The 19,060-nt window shown below is 49.5% G+C and overlaps 1 protein-coding gene across 4 annotated transcripts in view; it reads right to left on the bottom strand.

Moving 5' to 3' along the window:
• The window catches only part of PSTPIP1 (proline-serine-threonine phosphatase interacting protein 1), a 36,331-nt gene that overhangs the window by 16,088 nt on the left and 1,183 nt on the right, over positions 1 to 19,060 (bottom strand). For 3 of the 4 annotated variants that reach the window (XM_039856673.1, XM_039856675.1, XM_039856674.1), the window contains exons 2-3: positions 3,590 to 3,690; positions 3,102 to 3,176 (exon numbers count right to left, since the gene is read on the bottom strand). In XM_039856673.1, the coding sequence (XP_039712607.1) occupies positions 3,102 to 3,176; positions 3,590 to 3,690 (176 nt within the window). Of the gene's footprint in view, positions 1 to 3,101; positions 3,177 to 3,589; positions 3,715 to 19,060 lie in introns of those variants that run through there. The other variant, XM_039856672.1, reaches the window with a different exon arrangement.

The following is a 19,060-nucleotide window of genomic DNA, read 5'->3' as shown; positions in this document are numbered from 1 at the left end:
GGGGTGATGCAGAAATGCTGCATCTTCAGGCAGCAGAGTCCCACTCACTGCTCTCACTGGACTATTTCTGGGTTCACTTATCTGCCAACTTTTGTCTTCTCTGTTTGCCCCCACCCTCAAACTTCTGCCTGCCCTCCAATTGGCTGAGAATAAGCCCCCTGCAGGATCTGAGAGGCTTGGTCATGGGGAGGCCGGGGGCTTGCCCAACCAGAGGATGGGCTCTGTAGGAGGAAGTGCCAGCCTCTACAATGAACGGCCAGGCCACCTTTCTCAGAGGTGCTGACCCCAAATACACCCCCTCAAGTGCCCACAACATGGAAGCATTCCAGGCTGTCATTCACTCTTCCCACAAAGAGACCTCCAGGTTGGTATGGGAATGGGGTGACCTGATCTAAGGCAAGACCTTGACAGTCAGGCAAGTCTGGAGTGTCTGGGGGAGCTTTCTAGAGGAACTGTGCATGAGAGGGCTCTAAAGGGAGGTTCTGAAGCAAAGAACTGGGCGGGGGAATGAAGTCACTCTCAATGTGCCAGACTCGCTAAAAGATGGTGGGACTCTTTATTTATTTTTTAATTTTTGACCCCCCGCCCCAACTCAGCTTAGGGGATGGCACATAGTAGGTATTCCATACATACTTGCTAAATAAATTGATGGATGATGGGTGCTTGGCCCACAGTTAAAAAAAGGAATGATTGATTGGTCTCACTAACCCTCGTACATGCCACGTGGGTCAACAGCAACACTGATTAAGCACCTGTTGTGTGCAATCAGCTGAGCTGGGAGTCACATGGGGCATGGCCCTAAGGGAGGCAGCGAGTAAGGTGAGATGGTTCCACTACTGCCTTTGTCATTCACTGGCTCTGAATATGCCCTGCACTTTCCCACCTCTAGCTTTTGTCCATGCCAGTCCTCTGATAGGAAGCTGCCTTTCTTCCCTCTCTGCCTCTCCCAGGAGGTGCCCTCCCCAGTCTACCCAGCTCTGCCCTATTCCTCTGGCCTCCCCAGCTTGATGGGGACTCAGGACAGTGCTACTTTGTACACACTACTCCCGACCTGTGAGCCACATTTCTGTCGCTCCTGCTGCAGGTTAGGCACACCAAGCCCAGGTGCCAGCTCCTCCCGGTGGGCAACAAGGCAAAACCTGACTCTGTTTCCTGCCCTGGGCTTCCATGTTGGATGAAGTCTCTCCATCCAAGGGCTCCCAGTTTCTAGCAATCTGGTCCAAGGAGGAGCTGGTCCCAAAGGAAATGATTGAGGCTGCCCACTTGGACTTCTCAGCCTCAAGCTAAGCGGGGCAGCCTCAATTTATCTGACTTAGGAAGGGGCCTGTGAGATTGTAAAGAGCCCCGCTGTTTATTGAGCATTTCCGTGGGTTGGTGCTCTCTGCTTGATATTGTGATTGCCCAGAGCAAATCTTGAGGATGACTCTCTCCTTTTAGAGAGGGGGAGCTATCATCCCACGGTCACACAGTAAATAGAGCAGGGCAGATCTTGCCCCACTCAGCCTCCTATGACCACACAGGGAATCAGGGCTGCCCAGAACTTCTCTCTGGTCACTGCAGAGTTCTAAAAATGGGACAAGATATTGTGTACCTCCCGCCCTTCCTGCTGGCCCCCTGGCTCCACTCCCATTTTTTGCTTTCTCGGTGGGTTATCCTTCCCCATTTTAAGTCTCCTGCAACTCACAGACCTTTAACCCTTCCCAGATTACTCTCTCCAGTACCCCATGGGAGGTATCCACTCTTTCTGGGAAAGTGTTCCTTTCACAGCTGACCTGGAAGGCCAGGAGGCAGGCAAGAACTCCTCCCTGGTCATGCTCTCTCAACAGCCCATCCCACCACTAGAGAAGACAAAGAAGGGTCCCAACAGACTTCCATTAATTCCTCACCATGTCCCCTGCCCACTGGAGTGGGCAGATGAGAACCAAACTAAGAGAGGTTAAGGGATTGCCCACAGTCACATGGTTCACAAAGGCCAAGTGAGAACTAGAGCTCATGCATTCTAGGGCTGTGCTCATGCTTTCTGGCCCAACATATGAACCCTTGGGCATTGAACGTTCATCTCCCCTGGCTCCTACCACTTTTAAACCTTCTTCTAGCTCTTCCATGTTTTCTTTGGCTCCAGGTTGGAAGTAAGGAACAGCCAGGGTCCTCTGTGTCTTTAGAAGAGCTGGAGAGTGTTCAGAGCACTTAAATGAGAGGACCCAGTTATAGGCTTTGGAGTTGACAGATTTTGGGGCCACTTTCCTTGGGCAGAGCCAGATGCGCACAGGCTTGACCTCCAGGGGAGCAGGGACAAGGGTCAGAGGTTGCTGGCTCTCTGGTAAAAGAAGTACTCGTCAGAACCCTTTCAGAACTTGGGTCCAACACCCTGTCTGCCCCTCAGGCCAGCTCAATTCTTACCCAGGGTGAGAGTTCACACCTTCCCAAGGCAGCCACTCCATTCTACTCTTAGAAAGTTCTCTTTCAGCTGTCCACAAGGCTTCACTCTCTTCTTATCTGTTCCCCTGCCTGGCAGTCTGTACATAGAGACCCAGGCCTCAGGGCTGTAGAACCCTGGCTGCTTCACGGCAGCAGCTCCTTTATTGCCTCTCTTCCTGAGCAGAGCCCGTGGACTTGCTTAATTCTTTGGGGAAGGTTGTGCTATTATCCTGATGAGGGAACAGAGGCACAATGTCAGTGACTAGCTCAAGGTCACACAGCTGGTGGGTGAGGAGCAGGTACTGGAATTCATGTGTGTTCCCACCTTGCAGCCCAGGCTGAACCAGAGAGCTCAGGCATCTAGTGAAGGGCCTATCACATGGCCCTGATGGCTCTCAGGACTTTGGGGGAGGCTGCCCAGGGTGTATGAGCTGTGCTGCAAGCACCTGAGGACAGATGGTCCCTGCTCCCCTGCCCAGGGTCTTCCTGCCACTCAGATCACTGGATTTTCTCCCACACACAGAACCTGACCCTCAACACCCAAGAGAGTTGTCTTCCAGGCACTCTTGCCCTGGGAGCCATCCACAACTTCCTTGGCCCTCTCCAGTCCATCCTAAAGCCTGTTTAAATGCCCAGAAAATGCCTGGCAAAGGATTGGGGAGCCGGGGCTTGGGACCTCTTACTTGATCTCTGTCTGGCCGCCTGCTTTCCGAGCAATCTGCACCAGCTCTTTCCCATAGCGCTCCTCCGCTTGGGCCCTGCAAGAACAAAGAGCAGGCAATGTATCCCCTTCAGTTCTATTGGCCACAGGTACCTCAAATGTCTGCAGGTCCCTCAAAAGTCTGTGGCAGGATCCTGGAAAGCCATCCTCTCAGCCTTTGGGGACAGGTGGGCCCTCAGGTCTCCTTGAGAAAGTTAAGTCCCCCAGCCCTATCTCTAAATAAATTTTGGCCAAATACAGGTAAATTTGAAGGTACATTAGATTATTTTCCCACCTGGGGGAGGCCTATATCTGGGGAAACACAGGAGAGCTGCACTTATGACTTTTTAAAGTAGGGGATGCTTTGACAGCAGCTTGGCTGGGATGAGGGGCCTTGGCCATCTCACAGGAGCTGGGTGGAGGGTGGCATCCCTCCCTTGCTGGCCCTTGCACATCCTCTGTGATGCTCACCTCTGCCTCAGCAGCTCCTCTACGTCCTTGCACATCTTCCTGCCATCCAGCAGCCTCTGCAGCAGCACTTCGTAGCCTGTATGGGCCGTGAAGTCCCTGCACTGTAACATAGGATAGAGGGATGTGTGAGGGCCACAACAGGCAGTGGGAGGCAGGGCATAGCCTAGTAAGGACCCCTCTGACCATGTCCCCATCTGCCTCCATCTTCCTCATTCAAGGGTAGGCTCTTAAGATTCAGGACCTGGATTCGCACAGGCATACAGTAGGTCCTCCCCACCCCCAACCCCTGCCACCATCTGTGGAGATGCCAGGTGTAATATAAGTGAGATCCACCTGGCATTAGAACTCACAGTACAGGACACATCAACTCCAACACAAGATAGCCATGGGAAGGGCCACCACCAAGACCCCATAATGATAGCCTTACAGGGTGCGTGGCACTGCTCACTCCTTTCATCATCTCTGTAGCCCTATTATCTCAGCAGTTTAAGTAAGAACACTGAGGCATAGACTGGTGAAGTGAATCCAGAGTGACACAGCTTGAAAGCTGTCCGGCTCAAGTCCATGCTCTTCACCTCTATACTATATTGTCTCTACACCATATGTGCTCTTTGTGTGGGTTCAGATAATCCTCTCATGCTCACCCAGTGAGGTAGTCCCTGGGGTGACTTCGGTTAGGACAGGAGTATACCTTAACACACATAGAGAGCACATGTAGGATACCTCACAGACCTAGGACATGTAGGACACATCTGGCTCACTTAGCACATCTGGCACATACCTAGGACACCTGGTACACCCCAGGTGCACCTCTTAACCAAGGTGGTGAGGGGAGCGGTAATCCAGGACATAGCTGAATCTCTGCCGCTCGCTTGCCTGGCACTTGCTCAGCCTGTCCTGGTGTTCCTGACTCATATGATTCTCCTTCTTATCCCTGGAGTGAACTCCGAGCTACTGGTGCAGGAAGTTGGGGATGAAGGTCATACTCAAAAACTATGAGAAGACACAGGGTCTCCTAAGACATCTCTGGGTCTAGGGAGTGGGTCCCGGGGCCAGGTTCCTCCCCGCCAGATCTCTGGGCACCTGACTGCCAGTGGAGGGAGCTCTATCCTGGGAGTAAGTGGTGAAATGTTATGCTGAGAGCAGGAGCTTTTGAATTTCTGAGTCCCACATTCATTCTTGAGGAAGGATCTCCAAAACCGTAAGGGCACTTGGCCAGGCGACTGAAAATCAGGGCAAGCCCTGATACATGGCATCTAGTGTTTTCTTTTTTCCCCATAGACCCCCAAATTCTCAGAGACTAGTGAAAAGAGTGTTTCCCTGATCTCACACACCATACATAGCCCTGTCTCTCAGAGCTCAGAGAACAAGGGAGGCTTTCGCAAGGCCACACACACACTTGGAGGTGGCAAGTCTAACCCTCTCAGAGTCAAAAGCTGGTGGTGCCCCACACCTCCCTTCCAATGTGGTGTTATGGGTATATGGGGGAGAGACAGAGGAGGAGTCAAAATAAAGGAGAGCTGCCTTCAGGAAGAGGCATTTTGTTAGGTTAGGAAGAGAAGGTATTGTTCTTCCAAGTCTAAGGGGAGTCCTATTTGGTAAGAAAGGGCAGCAATTCCACCAATTACCCCAACTGGTCCCATGTCAAGCCCAGCCCACGCCCAGGCCTGTAGTATGCTTAGGATCCCATGCTCATTCTTTCTTCCATAAGCATTCCTAGAAATTTTCGAGGCCCAGGCTCAGCTGCCCACAGGGTGACAAGCAGGATGTTTGGGCCCTGGTTGGGCCACCCAAGGCCCCAGCATGGAGAAGTTGTTACCCCAACCCTCTGTAGTTCAGTGCTGGGGTCCAAGTCAGCTCCAACGTCCAGGCTGGTATTGTTGCCCTAAGCTGGGCCAGGCTTTCACTTCTGGGGCTTTTATGGACAGCTACTTGCCCACTAATCAGTCAGCAGACAATGGTTTCCTGCCCCTCAGCCTCTGCCCTCTCTCTGGACCCACAGGACAGAAGCATGTAGCAGCCAGGAAGGAAAATGAATATGGAGCCCCAGCTTCTTGCCTTCTCCCCATGAGGGTGGTCACTCTAAGCTAGACACCAGTTCCACTAGGAAACAGAAGCCCAGAGAAGGGAAGGGCCTGGCTGAGACCACACAAGACAGAGGCAGGACAAGGGCACTTCTTATTACTCCTGGGAGAGATGGCAGGGAGCTGGGCAGGGAACACTGACTGGAGCCCAGCCCTGCAACAGGACATCCTCCTCTTCCCTGCCAGCCCCATGCCCAGCCTGACACTCCAGGGAAACCACTCTGTCCTTAGTGAGACCCCCAGAATATAAAGAGAAGCAAACATCAAACCTACATTGGCCATTCTAGAGGAGGCAGAAGGCAGCAAGGGGTCCTGTAGGCTAGATCTCCACGAATTCATGTCCCCAAAGGCCACAGTTTCAAGAATCTTGTCTAGTCCCCTCTCAGAGCCACGGTGGTGCTAGCAGGCACTGCTGCCGAGTGAACTACGGTCACAAATGACTAGCCTGTTCCAAGGAAGTGCCTGACTCCCTATGGGTTGAAACTTCCCCCAGCCTGCAGCCTCATCCTTCACCCCAACTCCAGAAACCTCCTCAAGGGAATTAGTTCTGACTCACTGCTCAGAGATGGGCAGAGTCAGGCTCAGGATGCTGTTGAGGAAATGAGTGAACCTATCATTCAATCAGTTAATCAATTGGTCCTGCAGGCCCACAGTCCAAGGCTCAGCTCCAGATAACCCCCTCCAGGGACCCACCCTGGCTTTCCTTTCCTGCACCCACCCAGCTCCCCTTTTAAGTACCAAGAACTCCCTGCTGATCTCCCTTATTTATGGGCTAAGATTGACATTTCAACAATGCCAAAGCTACCAGAAGGCAGGGTCTCTCACTTCCTTCTGTCCACTCACAGCCTCTGTCACCTGAAACCTGCCCGTGACTTTGCCTTTTGCGAAAGCACCTTTTATGGAGTCTACCTGCCACATACTGCACCAAGAACATCACAGCAGTTATCTTATTGAAAATGCATGCCCAAGGAGGTAAGGATGGCCAAGAGGAGGCTTAAAGAGGGGAGGTGATGGCCCAAGGTCACTGGTAAAAGTCAGAAAATGAGATATGAACTCAGGTTGGTCTGTCTCCAAAGCCGCACATCCACATTGGTTATTCGATAGATATCCTAGCAACTTTTCAGTTTGAAACATCAAAAAGTGATTTAAAAAATAACTTTTAAAAATGATTAATCAAATTCTCTCCACCTCAAATAAAATTTGTATCTTGGGCTGTCATTCAGTTGTCATGCATTCAAAGAAGCCAGCTCTGTGTCCAGGCAGGGCCAGAGGAATGCTACCTTGGAGAAGGCCTGTGTTGGCTCTGCATACTAAGTACTGACAGCCAGTAAGCAGCCAGAAGCCCCCCAAATATAGTGTCTAGGGCAATCCACCTTGGGTTAGGGGTCAGGTGGCCAGCAGATGCAGCCTCCTCCTTTGGGAGATTTGCTCAAGCCGGATGTAAGACTGTAAGCCTTGCCATCCATGCTGTGTTACCACTCTGGGCCTCATTTTTCTCATGGAGGGACTGGACTGGGGCTGCAGGCGATCTCCTGAGGCTCTAGGAGGATGTGCTCAGGAAAGCTCTGGTCAGGAGGAAGCATATTCCTGCCTCAGCCTCAAGACAGTGTGAGGAAGGTCTGGGAGCCCTGTTTCTGCTTAGGGATAGCCCTTCTGCTTTTCTCTCTGGGTGAATCCTGCCATGCCCCTACTGGATGGGTAGAGAAGCAGCTTCTCTACCCATCATCACTTTCTCCTTTTCTTGCCCATATCACTCTTGGTGGCTGCAGGGACCAGGGCCTTGAGCAAGCCACTTCCCTCTTGGGACCTGGTTTCCTTATTGAGGAAGTGGGAGCAGAAGCCAACCTCTCTCTTGGCCCTGACGGCCGCCCCTCTAGGCCACATTGTGGTTGCCACGTTAGGGAGGGTGCCCAGGCCTGGTTGGAGAGACTGGATAGAGTTTAGCAGATTAGATATGAATTCACACTCCATCCTATGACCCTAGTTGTCCTCAGCCTCCACCTCCCTCCTTGTAAAAATGGGCCTAATAGTTACTACAACCTAGGGTTGACCTGAGAAGCTGATGAACTCATGTATGTAGGTGAGAATAGTGATCAGAGCTTGCCCTGAGGCGGGTACTGGGTTAAAGATCATTTCCTCCATTTTAACAGCTGAGGACAATGGAACCCAGAGAGATTACCTAACCTGCTCAGATACCTGCAGCATACAGCCAGGATTTGAACCTAGCTCTCCTAGACGAAGATTTTGGCTCTGAACTTTTCTCACCTCTCTGCAAAGCCCCAAGTTCAGTGGCTTTTCAGCAAGTGGTAGGTCGCCATGCTCTGCCCTGTCCCTGCCTGCTGCTACCACTCTCACCTGATATAGCTTTCTCTCAGGTGTGGCCAGGCTCGAAAAAAGGCGTTATTGCCCCACCACAGCCCACATATAACCTCCTCTACCAGAGGGCCTATTTAAAAGGCTGCAGAACCTTTTTCACATGCTCTTTTACATGGAATTCCAGAATATAAAGTACATCAGAAGACAGCTATACCTTTAACCTTGTAGGGAGACACCTGGGTTTTGGTCCTGGTTCTCGTCTGCTAGGAGTAAGCTGGGTAGCCTTAGTAAAGTCCCTTGCCCTCTCTAGGCCTTCCTGGGTGTAAAATGGGTATAAGGGGAGGAAGTGGCCTTCTAGCAAGGAGGTTGATGTGTGTCTGTTGGGTTTTGGAAGCCATGGTCACCGGTGACTAAAGAAGTCTGAAGTCAGGAGAGGGGCTGGAGCTGCCTGGGGGCTGAGGGAGGAGTGATGCTGGAGTGAGAGTGGTGGGCTTGTCCAGGAATTGGCACTGATATTTTACCTAGGAATTAAGTGGGGGCTGTGGAAGGTAACTGGGAAGAGTATCCTTGTAACTTTCTACCCTGAGAACTGCCTGACAGGAAGAGAGGAGACACCAAAGGAAGCTGTGTGAAGCGGACTGTTGGGTGCAACTGGGAGCACTCAGAGGCAGAGAGAAGCAGGAACGAATACTTCAGAGAGATACTCCAGCCTGGGGGGGTGGGGTGGCGGGGTGGAGGGAGTCAGCAAAGAACCGGCTGAAGTCTCAGGAGCGGAAGAGCTGACCTGCGGGTATCTACCACCTGTGCACTGTCACCAGCTACAATAGCACCAGGGAAATAAAATCTTTCACCCTTTTAGAGTCTGACCCATGCCAGCCCTGTCCATGGAGACACTAGAAGCAGCTGGCAGTGAGTTTGGGTAGAATATGGCAAGTGAAGACACAGACCCTGTTGTCTTTCTTCATCACAGGCTTCCAATGCACAGTTAGGAGACTGGGAAGCTTTAAACTGAATGAGACTGAAATTTTAATTTTAGTTTGTTGAACTGGAGTGAGTTATACCTGAAAAGGACTAGAAAAGCATTAGGGTGTGCCCAGGGGTGGGGAAGAGAGATTTAATAGCACCTTTGGAAGGTAAAAGAAAAATTGTTTCCTACTTATACCCTACCAAGTTTAACATTCATTTTGTAAAATGCTAATCATTCTTGTCAAAAACCTTTCTAATGCCTGTCATGCTCTTATGTTGATAGACTCTTCATTAAAAAAATATTTTTTTTTTAAAATCACCTTTTCTTGGTATGAGTAGAGACAGAACAAGGAGACTAGACTTTCTTCCTCTCATCTCAGAAGACCCAGAAGATGAGGACAATGATTTTGAACAACTGTGAGGGGGAGAACGGAGCTGGGGCAGTTTTGCCCTCTCACTTCTCACACAAATTTAACAGTAGAGACTTTGGCAGCTTGCAACTTGTTTGCTGTTGCTTGTCTTCTGTGGACTGAGAAAACAAACCATTAGGATTGTTAGGAAACCTGAGGTAGTCAGCACTAAACTCTTGAGAAGGCAGCTCTATGAAAGCAGAATGGGCCTGTCTGGTTCCCTACTGGGTCTTGGTGCCCAGTGTCTGCACAGCAATGCTCAGCAAACACTTTGAGCAAAGAGCTGAATAAACTGCCTCAGGGAGACCCTTGAGAGAACATGGTTTATGACTGGTGGCCCCTGAGGTGCCCTGCTGAGGGCACTAGACCATTTGCTTGCAGATTCAAAGACACATTACCCAGAACCTTTAAATAAATCAGACAGACCCAACCCCTCTACTTCTTACAATAGTATTATTATCTCTGTTGTACAGATATGGAAACTAAAGCTCAGAGAGGATAAGTCAGTGAGTAGCAGCCAGGCTCTTTCTACTGACCCTCAGCTATTACTCCACAGTGGGGCTCATCTCCACCTGCTACTGTTCAGCAAACTGAGGAAGGCAAAAGAACAAACACCCAGGTATGGCTTGAATGGATGGATGACCAGAGACTTCAGTAGGCAAGCTGGGTGCTTATCCAGAGTATCCCAGGAGGAAGGGTGGATAAAGACAGGGTTTCAAGCTAAAGCCCTTGAGGAACACTCAAGGAATGATGTCACCTGCAGACTTTTTTGGGGCCATCAGAAACAGAGGGAATGTCTGTGGTTGGTGTCCTCAGAGCCCTAGCCATGACTCATGAAGGTAGAGATAGGGAGGCCAAGTCCAGGTCAGTGCAAGGAAGGGTTTTCCAAGAGCCCAAGTGGCCCCAGATATGGAATACAGAGAGAGATGCCACGATATTCCAATAGAGCATACCCTGGCAGGTGTAGGCGGTGTGGGAGGGTTGAAACTTGAGAAAGGGGTTATGCAAGAACGGTGCCTGAACCAGCCCCCAGTCCATGGCTGGTCACTCATAAACTGGAGCCTATGCAGCAGGAAGCCCACTGTGGCTGGCCATGGGCGGAGGATGGACAATGCCTGTCCCTGCTGAAGGGTCAGAATCTCTTCCAGGACTTAGAGTCTGGGGAAGCTCAGTTCCTTCCTTCCCCTGGGCTCTACTGCCCCACTTCCTTCACCCTTGGCCACTGGTATCTGCCTTCTGCCCCACTCACTGCTGGACCCTAGTGAGCCTCTACTGCCAGATCACCTTGGCAGGGGTGTCACAGAGGAGCTGTGTGACCTGGGCAAATCACTCACTTTGCTGAGTCTCAGTTGTTCATCTGTAACATGGGGCAATGAAAGCACAGTCCTGACATGACAGGGTTCTCTCATGACAGGCCCCTACCTGTACACATCATACCCACTTCTCTTCCCCTGAACTTGGCTCCCGTTAGTTCCTGGGAAGGTGCCATATATGCTCTGCCTGACTCACAGGCTCTCCTCCAGCTGGCCTCAGGCCATCTCTTCACACACTTGCCCTCACTCCCTCAGATCACTCACTGCTGCCTTTCATCCTGACTGACAACTCTGAGTATCAGACTTCCAGGTTCCTAAACTTGAGGAGCTCATTCACACCTCCAGGTCTTGACCAGGACTTTGTTCACCATCCTCCACCACCACCCGCTTTGTTCTAACTTTTCTACACATTTTGGTTTCACAAAGCAGGCGCCTTTAAGACTTGAGAGAACAGAGGGGAAGTGGGCAGCACTTTGCAGGCTGGGGGGAGGGGAGTGTGGTAGTGAAGATCTTTCCTTCCTGATGATGGAGGAGGCCTATTTAAAAGAACAAAGCTTTCAAGCTAGACAGGCCTTGGTGGAAATTCAGGCACACCCACACAATTGCTGTGTAAGCCTGGACAAATTGTATAACCTCTCTTATCTTCACAGTCCTCAAACAGTAGCACCCTGTGGTCAGCATTAAAGAGATAAGAGGCCCCAGACACACACATAGTAGGTCCTCTTTTGTTGCTTGAGGTGCTACCCTCAACTTCACCCAGGTATGTGTGATTCCTGGGAGCCCCTGAAAGTTCACAGAGCTCTGTCTGACAGGGCCTCTGGAAGGCTGTAGGGTGACCGTTAGACATAGTCCTGCAGGCTTCCCACATGTTGGGGCCCAGAGAGGACGTAAGCCGAGGGGCCCAGATGTCTCATGGCCCCAGCTAGCTGGGCTGATTGGCTGCTCTGATGAGGAACACTGAGAGGCTCTACGGAGCTGTCCGTCAGACTGGGGGTCAATGGAAACAAGTTTCTAATCTCAAGCTCAGCCTAACTGAACCTAGGCTAGTTCATCTAACCGCATTGAATGCAGTTTTGTTCTTTAAAAATAAATATCTGTCTTTGCCTTCTTGGCTCTCTGTGACAACTATCCTGGGCCATCTTAGGAAAGCTGCAAATCACCTCACATTTATCTGCCTTTGCACGGACCCCTCCAATCCTTGGGGCAGGGGACACCTAGCCTAAGACACCTAGTACAAAGACACATCTTCTCTGTAGAATCCCAAACCTACTTATGGACTACTTGTTGTCTCTTAAACATGTCAAGCACTGTCCTGCCTCAGCCCATCACCCCCTCTTTTCCTCTTCAGTATGACTCAGCTTCTGTTTTCCCATTTCCACAGCTGGGAAGACCTGAGTCCCATCTGGTCACCCCATCCCCACCCTGGCTGCTACTAGAGCTCCAACTAGCACTTCCTGTTACCCAATAATGGGTGGCCTGTCAACATCAGCGGAAAAGGGCTGTCACTCGCTTGCCTGTACAGTCACTCATTGCTCAGGGTTCCAGGTCTCAGCAAACCACTACACTCTCCTACTAATCCCAAAAGGTTCTCTGACCCAGGCCTGGAAAAGTAGCAGTCAGGCTTGGCCCAGTAGCCCCAAAGTCCATCTGGGTGGCATCCCCAGGCCCACATCCCCTCTATGAGCCTTGTTTTTCTCTTTGTAAAACGGGAATAAGTATATCAACCTCACAGGGCTATTGCTGGAATTAAATGCATTTTGTCACTTGAAACCATGGGAAGACTCTCTAGTGGTAGCATTTAATATGCAGTGGTAAACAGTTGGGTAGGCATTCTGGGAACAGGAGGATCAACATCAGAGGCTCACTCTGTAGGTGCATATCCAATTATAAGTCTGGGTCCCTCGGGACTTAGCCTATGGTGAGCAGAAGAAGGTGGCCTCTTTAGCATTGCCCTGAGCTCCCTTCCATCTTCAAAGCCTTTATCTTAAGTGAGCATCACTCTAACATCCTACAGATGAGGAAGCTGAGGTTTAGAGAGGGGAAATGATTCTCCAAGGCTTCCCAGCAAGTGAGGGTGGGGGCCAGGTGAGGCTTCAAAGGAGCCTGTTATCTTCTGAGCCTGTGAGGAAGGGACCTTCTAGAGCTAGCCCAGCGGGGAGCCCTGGCATGGGCAGCCCGCAGGGCACAGGGCACCATTCTTTCTTTCTGGAAGCTGAGAAAGTGTTAGTTTCCACAATGAGTTCCCTCCATCATGTGGTTTGTAGAGTTACTCAGGGTCTGGGTGAAAAGGGAGGGCATCCTGCCCACAGTCTGCAGCATTCAGTCCCCTTTGCATGACAAGAAACATCTACCCCTGGAGAGGGTGCAAAGAGCAGAAGACAGTATCTCTGCCACCACCGAAGGCTGGTCAGGACCTTTCACAATTCAGCTTGAGCCTTCCTTTCCTTCCAGCCACCCTGAACAATCCTCTGGGCCTGAAAACTGTCTTCCAAATCCACTGTGTTTACTCCCCTTGCACACATTTGCCTGTGCCATTCCTTCTATCTGGAGTGCCATTTGTCTTCCTGCCACCTCTCAAATCCTCATCCACCCTTTCAAAGCCTGAGCAAGGCCCTGTCTTTCTATTTCAGGGGCTACCCTAGCTGTCTGTAAGTGTCGGGAGCAGCCAGGATCAGTCCATGAATTCTTGGGAATTGGAGTGCAAAAAGGGTCATTGAGAGGCAGATCTTGTTTTCCACCAAGGAAAAAAATCAAAGATATGAGTTACATTTTTGATCCAGGACACTGCAGCCAGTGAATCCTACCTAGGTGACCATCTTCAGGCATTGCAAAAGCAGAGTGAGCATAACCACAAACCTCTGTAATCTACTATCATCATCAGATAGTAGATGATGAGCAGATAGTAGTGGCATGAGCACAGATGAACCAAGTTCTCAGGTCCTGGGGGGCCCATGTTCCACAAAGCGTGCACAGAGTATTTGGAAGAGGAATGTTATCAACCATAAATTTTACCTAAAATGACCATCTCGGCCTTGAAAACAGGAATTTCTTAGTTTTGTTTTCGAATATTTTCCTTTTAATGACATATAATTGTGATCACTTACAGAAAATTAGGGGGGAAATGGAGAGAAAAATCGTCCTACTTCCAAGACCATAGAAACCAATATCACCCTTTTATTTTATAGGAGTTATAATTGAACCAAGAAAAAACTAGCCAATCGCCTTGAATTCAGGAGCAGAGCATGATGACATTGGACATACCTGGGGGAAGTCCCTACTCTGCCTTGGATGTATGACCATGGACTAAGCCCTTGACCTGCCTGTGACTCCATGCAGGAGATGGGAGGACACTGACAACCGTTCTATGCAGGGTTAATTTGGGGACCCATGTGGAATGACTGTCATAGTGCCTGGTACATATTATGCATTCAATGAACAGGCATTGTTGCCACTCCTCTGGGGTCATTTAAGTAGCTGGGACTCAGAAAAAAAATCTTTACAAAACTTGAAGTAAATTAATCCCTTTTTATTTTTAATTTAATTTTTTCAATAAGAGATATGTTTACATAATCCTAAAATCAAAAAATATTTAAAAAGTACATAGTGAAAGCACTCATTGCCACCCATCTCTGTTCCCCACCAATTTCTTTTCTCTCACTTCCACCAAAGGTCATTAATTTATTTAGTTCTCTGTGTCTTTCCAGAGAGTCTCATTGTTAAAACAAGCCTATGCCAATATAAATGCTCATTTCCCTGACTTTTCACAATAGGCCAAATATCAGACATACACAGTTTGGCTCTGTGTTTTTTATACATAATGCACATAAAAGCCTTAAAGAGCTTTCCCAACTAGTGCAGAGAGAGCACAAGTGTCTATCCTCATTTATTCTGATAGGCACAGCCAGGAAGGCCATGGGAAGACAGATGGTGGAGGCAAAGGCAGAACAGCCAGGGCCTCCCTCTCTCACCTCCTACTCCATCCACCGACCCCTGCTGGTCCAGAGGACCTGCTCCTCAGCCACTGGACTACTTGGCCTTCAAGGCCACAAGGCCTGCCATGCTGCGAGTCTTCCCACAGTGTCTGAGCAGACTTTGGTTCCCAGCAAAGCCCCACTGGACTTGGCTCTCCCGGCCCCTTCCAATATACTCTGTTCCCGCCTTCCTGCATAAAAAGGCTCCTGTCCAGCCAGAGGACCATGAGGGTTTCCAAAGTGTCTGCTAGTGCCAAATGCTAGAGGACTATTCTCCACTTTCTCACCAATTCGGAGAATGTACCCAAAGAAATAATCCTTCAGTGAAAATCCTTGATACGCAAAGTTCTATCCATTTCATCACTGTCCAGAGTAGTAAATAATTGGCAGCAACCTAAATGTGCACCAAATCCACAAGCTGGAGGATCATGCAGTCATTAACAATGATGTTTTGAAGAACAAGAAATCACACCCACAACCACACATGTTCAAAATGGAATTACATTAAAAAGGTGGTGGGTAGGTCACACAACAACGTGAATACACTTAACACATCTGAACTGAACACTTAAAATGGTTAAGATGATAAATTTTATATTAGGTATATTTTACCACAATTAAAAGTAAATTTAAAATGCAAGAAAAAAAGTAGGGAAGAATACAAAAGCATGTAGACAATATGCTTGCACCCATGTAAAATAATCTTAGAGAAACACAGCAAAATATTACCAGTTGTCTCTGTGCGGTGAGACAACTGAGGGTGATTTACTCCCGTTTTTCTCCATTTCTCTCTTTTCCTTTAGGACCTTGTATTATTCGCCTTGTTTCTTTAGAAGGTACATTTGTAGCTCTGGGTGCCTAGATCAGAGTGGGCACCCAATGAACGTCAGCCTCTCCCGATTTTCTGTGAGGCCCTGGGGACACTGTTGGCAGGTTCTGAGATGGAGGACAAGCAGCTTTAGGGCAGACTGAAAGTGGGGCCCCGCTCTGTAACCTCCTAAATGGGGAACCTCAGAATCTCAGAACTGGGAAGGGGAAGAGGCAACAGCAGCTGAATGGGCATGTGATGGGGGTGGGGTGGGCCCAGCCTTAGTCCCTCTCCCTCTTTGTCTCTCTGGTGATTCATCTCCCAACTCGGGGAGCAGTACCTCCCTCTGTCCTCTGTCTTGTGGAGAGTTTGGCTTCTTCCAGCTTGGCACAGAAGTTTCCAGATAAAGCTGGAGCCCAGCTTTAAAGGGGAGAGAAGTGACCACAGGTCAGAGGGAAAAGTTGAGGCCTGTTCTCTCTGTCCCACTTGGTGGTTCCTGCTCAAAGGTGTGTGTATGGGTGGGGCGGGGGGCCGATGAGAGGTCATTGTAGTGTATGTGGCCCAGCCTCCTCAGGCCCTTACTTTTCCTTTTAATGACCCCAAAAGGGATAAGATGTGGACCTCCATAAATTCTGGTCTAGGACTAGATTTTCCCTCTTAAAATAACATTCAGTGACTTCTTTGCAAAGGCCATTGGGTGTATAGGTCTAGGAGGGAGTGAATTCGTGGGAGGGGAAGGTGCATCTCAAAGCCCTGCTCCTGTTGGCACACAGTTCCTGGCCCAGTTTTCAGGGAACTTCAGTCCTCAGCACTGAGTGTCTTCCTTGAGTCCAAGACAGTCTCATTTATCTGACTGGATGTCGGGGTGAGGCTTGGGGTCCAGCTTTAACCACCTAATTGAGAATCCCGCTTAAAAATATTTGTAGAATATAACCAAAGTGAATTGGAGAAATGGCTTCAGAAAGGCAGGTGGAACCATGGAGACAGCCACTGCTCATTCATTTATTCTACAAACATTGACTGAGCTCATACTCCATTTGCCCACCCTGTGCTGAGGATAGAGACAGATGTTTCTTGCAATACATTTTGGTTGTCTGCTGGGATCAGAGCCATTGGCAATAAGAGCTGGGTGGGGTGGAGGAAAGGACCCTGCCTTCTCTGGGCTTCTGTGTCCTTCTGGCTTGGTGCTGAGGCAGGTTATAGGAGATCTAAGGTCCTCTCAGCTTGGACATCTGTATTCTCAGCCTCAACCTTGTCTCACTGATAGGCCCCATTCTGAGGCTCAGCCATAAACTTCCTGCAAAGCCATCATACTGTTCATCTCCGTGTGTGTATAACAGAAATCAAATTATTCCTTCCCTCTCTCTGTGGCTGGCCCACTCCCACCCACCTCATTCCCACAGCAGCCTATATCTGAATGCTCTGCCACAGAGAAAAGCAGGCTATAAATAAATACTGTGTGGCCACACGGATAACACTGCAAATACAGGCCTACTGAGAGACAGGCCCAGTCTGCTCCCACGCTGAATGTTTCTACCACTTCTGAGCCATTATGTTTGCTTTTTATATTTTTTCTTTCCTCCTTTAACTGTCAGGCTACCAGCTATCTTTAAAACTGTCTCTAACAGTTGAGGTCCACCAATATTTATTAATCACTAACTGTATATCAGGTTCCATGTAGACCCCTACTAATTGCTGCATGTATAGATTAAAAGACCACATGACAAATCTTGTTAAAATCGTAGATAAAATCAGAGTTCATAGGCTCTAACTAAAAGCTTTGAGCCATCTCGTATGAATAAAGTATGTGACCTTTAATGTAAGATCTTAGCTCCTCAGAAACTATTTACTGTGAGTGTCAGAAACAGGGCTGGTGACACCTGTGTTCTGGATAGTTGATAGATGAAGTGCTGTGGTATTGGACATGATTCTTCTAGTTTGGGGGGTTTTCTTTCTGTTAAAGACTGGTAGTTTTCAAACAGTGTGCTGCCAAACTTCAGGGTTTAATAGCATTGACTTAGACTAGGGTAGGGGAAAAAATAGGGAAAGGGGCAGGCTGGGCTCTGTCCCTAACAATTCCATGGCAGTTAGATCAGTATGTCTTTTGTGTTCTACAGATTTGTCTGTAAATTGAGCTTCAAGGTATTTCTATTAACCTTGTCTGATCTTCCTTCTCTGGGAAGTAGAAAGGACAGAATTTTTCCATCGATTTCATTGATGTGGCCCCCAAACTTAGTGATCTGCCATGTTGATAAGCATTCTGGATGAGAACCCAGGCACTGGAGTCAGGGTTTGATCCCAGCTGTGTGATCCTGGGCAAGTTACTTAAACTCTGTCTTAATTTTATCCTCTGAATAATGTGGATAACAATAGCATCTACTTCATTGGTTTAAATGAGTGAATTGACACATGGTCTTGAGGACAATGTCTAGCGTATCTTTAGTGCTCGGGGAGTGTTGGTTGTCTTCACCGGCTGATCTGGGCCGAGGATTAGGGGAGGTGTTAGAATTCAAAGCTGTAGGAGCAATGATGCTGATAGTGACCTTTTGGAGCACCAGTCCAGGCCCAGTGTGAGAGGCTCCCACTGGCCACTTTTCTCCCCCTCCCAGCTTTGGCCTTCTTCAGGGAAGCTTTAGCCTCATCCTAGGCCCCAGGAACCAGGAGTGAAGGAGAGGAGGCACCTGGAGGCATTGAAGTTCACAGAGGCTCAGAGGTAGGGCAAGGGCAGAGCTTGGCAGGATGTCGGTTCAGGAAGCTGCCACACGTAAGCTTTCTTGCTGCTGCTTTTGCCACACCCTGCTCCCTCACACACCATGCCCTGCTGCCCAGATCTTGCCATGGGACTGCTCCTTGCCTCAGCAATGCCCTAGGGAAGGTGGGTCAAGATGCCCTGGCCTGAGACAGATGTCCTGGAGGTAAAACAATTCAGAGTCTCCTGGCCTGCCCTGGGCTACAGAGCAACCTGGATTTCTGGGCCCCACCCCTTTTCCCACCTCCAAGTCAGAGCAGTGATAAGGTCACTCACTGACTCCTCTACTGCACGCCCTCCCCTCACCCCACCCTGAGTGAGCCTCAGCTGCCAGCCTGGCACTTGGCATAGGCTGAGCCACATCTGCTTCCACTGCTTTCTCTGGGTTGGTCTCACTCCTTCTTTGTAGAGATAGAGAAATGAAGGCCCAGAGAGAGGCACAGGTGCTCTCCCCAGGCAGCCCTCTTCCTACTCTCTGGTCAATGCAGGTGAGAAGCAGGTGACTCACATACTGGCCATGGGCCCCAGAAAAGGGCCAGGGAAGGGAGGCTGTTGTCTGAGGCAAAGGGCCAGGGAGTCCTCTATGGGGCTGGAAGGGGAACCCTTTGGGCAGCCACATTCGTCCGCAATAACCAGAGAGAGCTGAGCTTTTCCCTGTGAGCCTCTGGGGACAGCCAGAACTTGAGGAGCAGAGGGGAAGGTTGAGAAACAGCTGGAAAAGAGTTGAGGGGATCTAGGGTCCAAACTGGGCTTGCAGGCTGTGTGGCCTGGGCCAAGACATTTTACCTCTACGAGCCAGGCGGGTGCCATTATTTCATAGTGTAAAGGATTTGATTTACACCTGTAAATCAAAA

This window comes from Pteropus medius, unplaced genomic scaffold (genome assembly GCF_902729225.1).
Source record: "Pteropus medius unplaced genomic scaffold, Ma_sr-lr_union100, whole genome shotgun sequence".
NCBI classification, from domain to species: Eukaryota; Metazoa; Chordata; class Mammalia; order Chiroptera; family Pteropodidae; genus Pteropus; species Pteropus medius.
The sequence above is the reverse complement of the archived record's forward strand: the minus strand, read 5'-3'. Positions and strand labels throughout refer to the sequence as shown.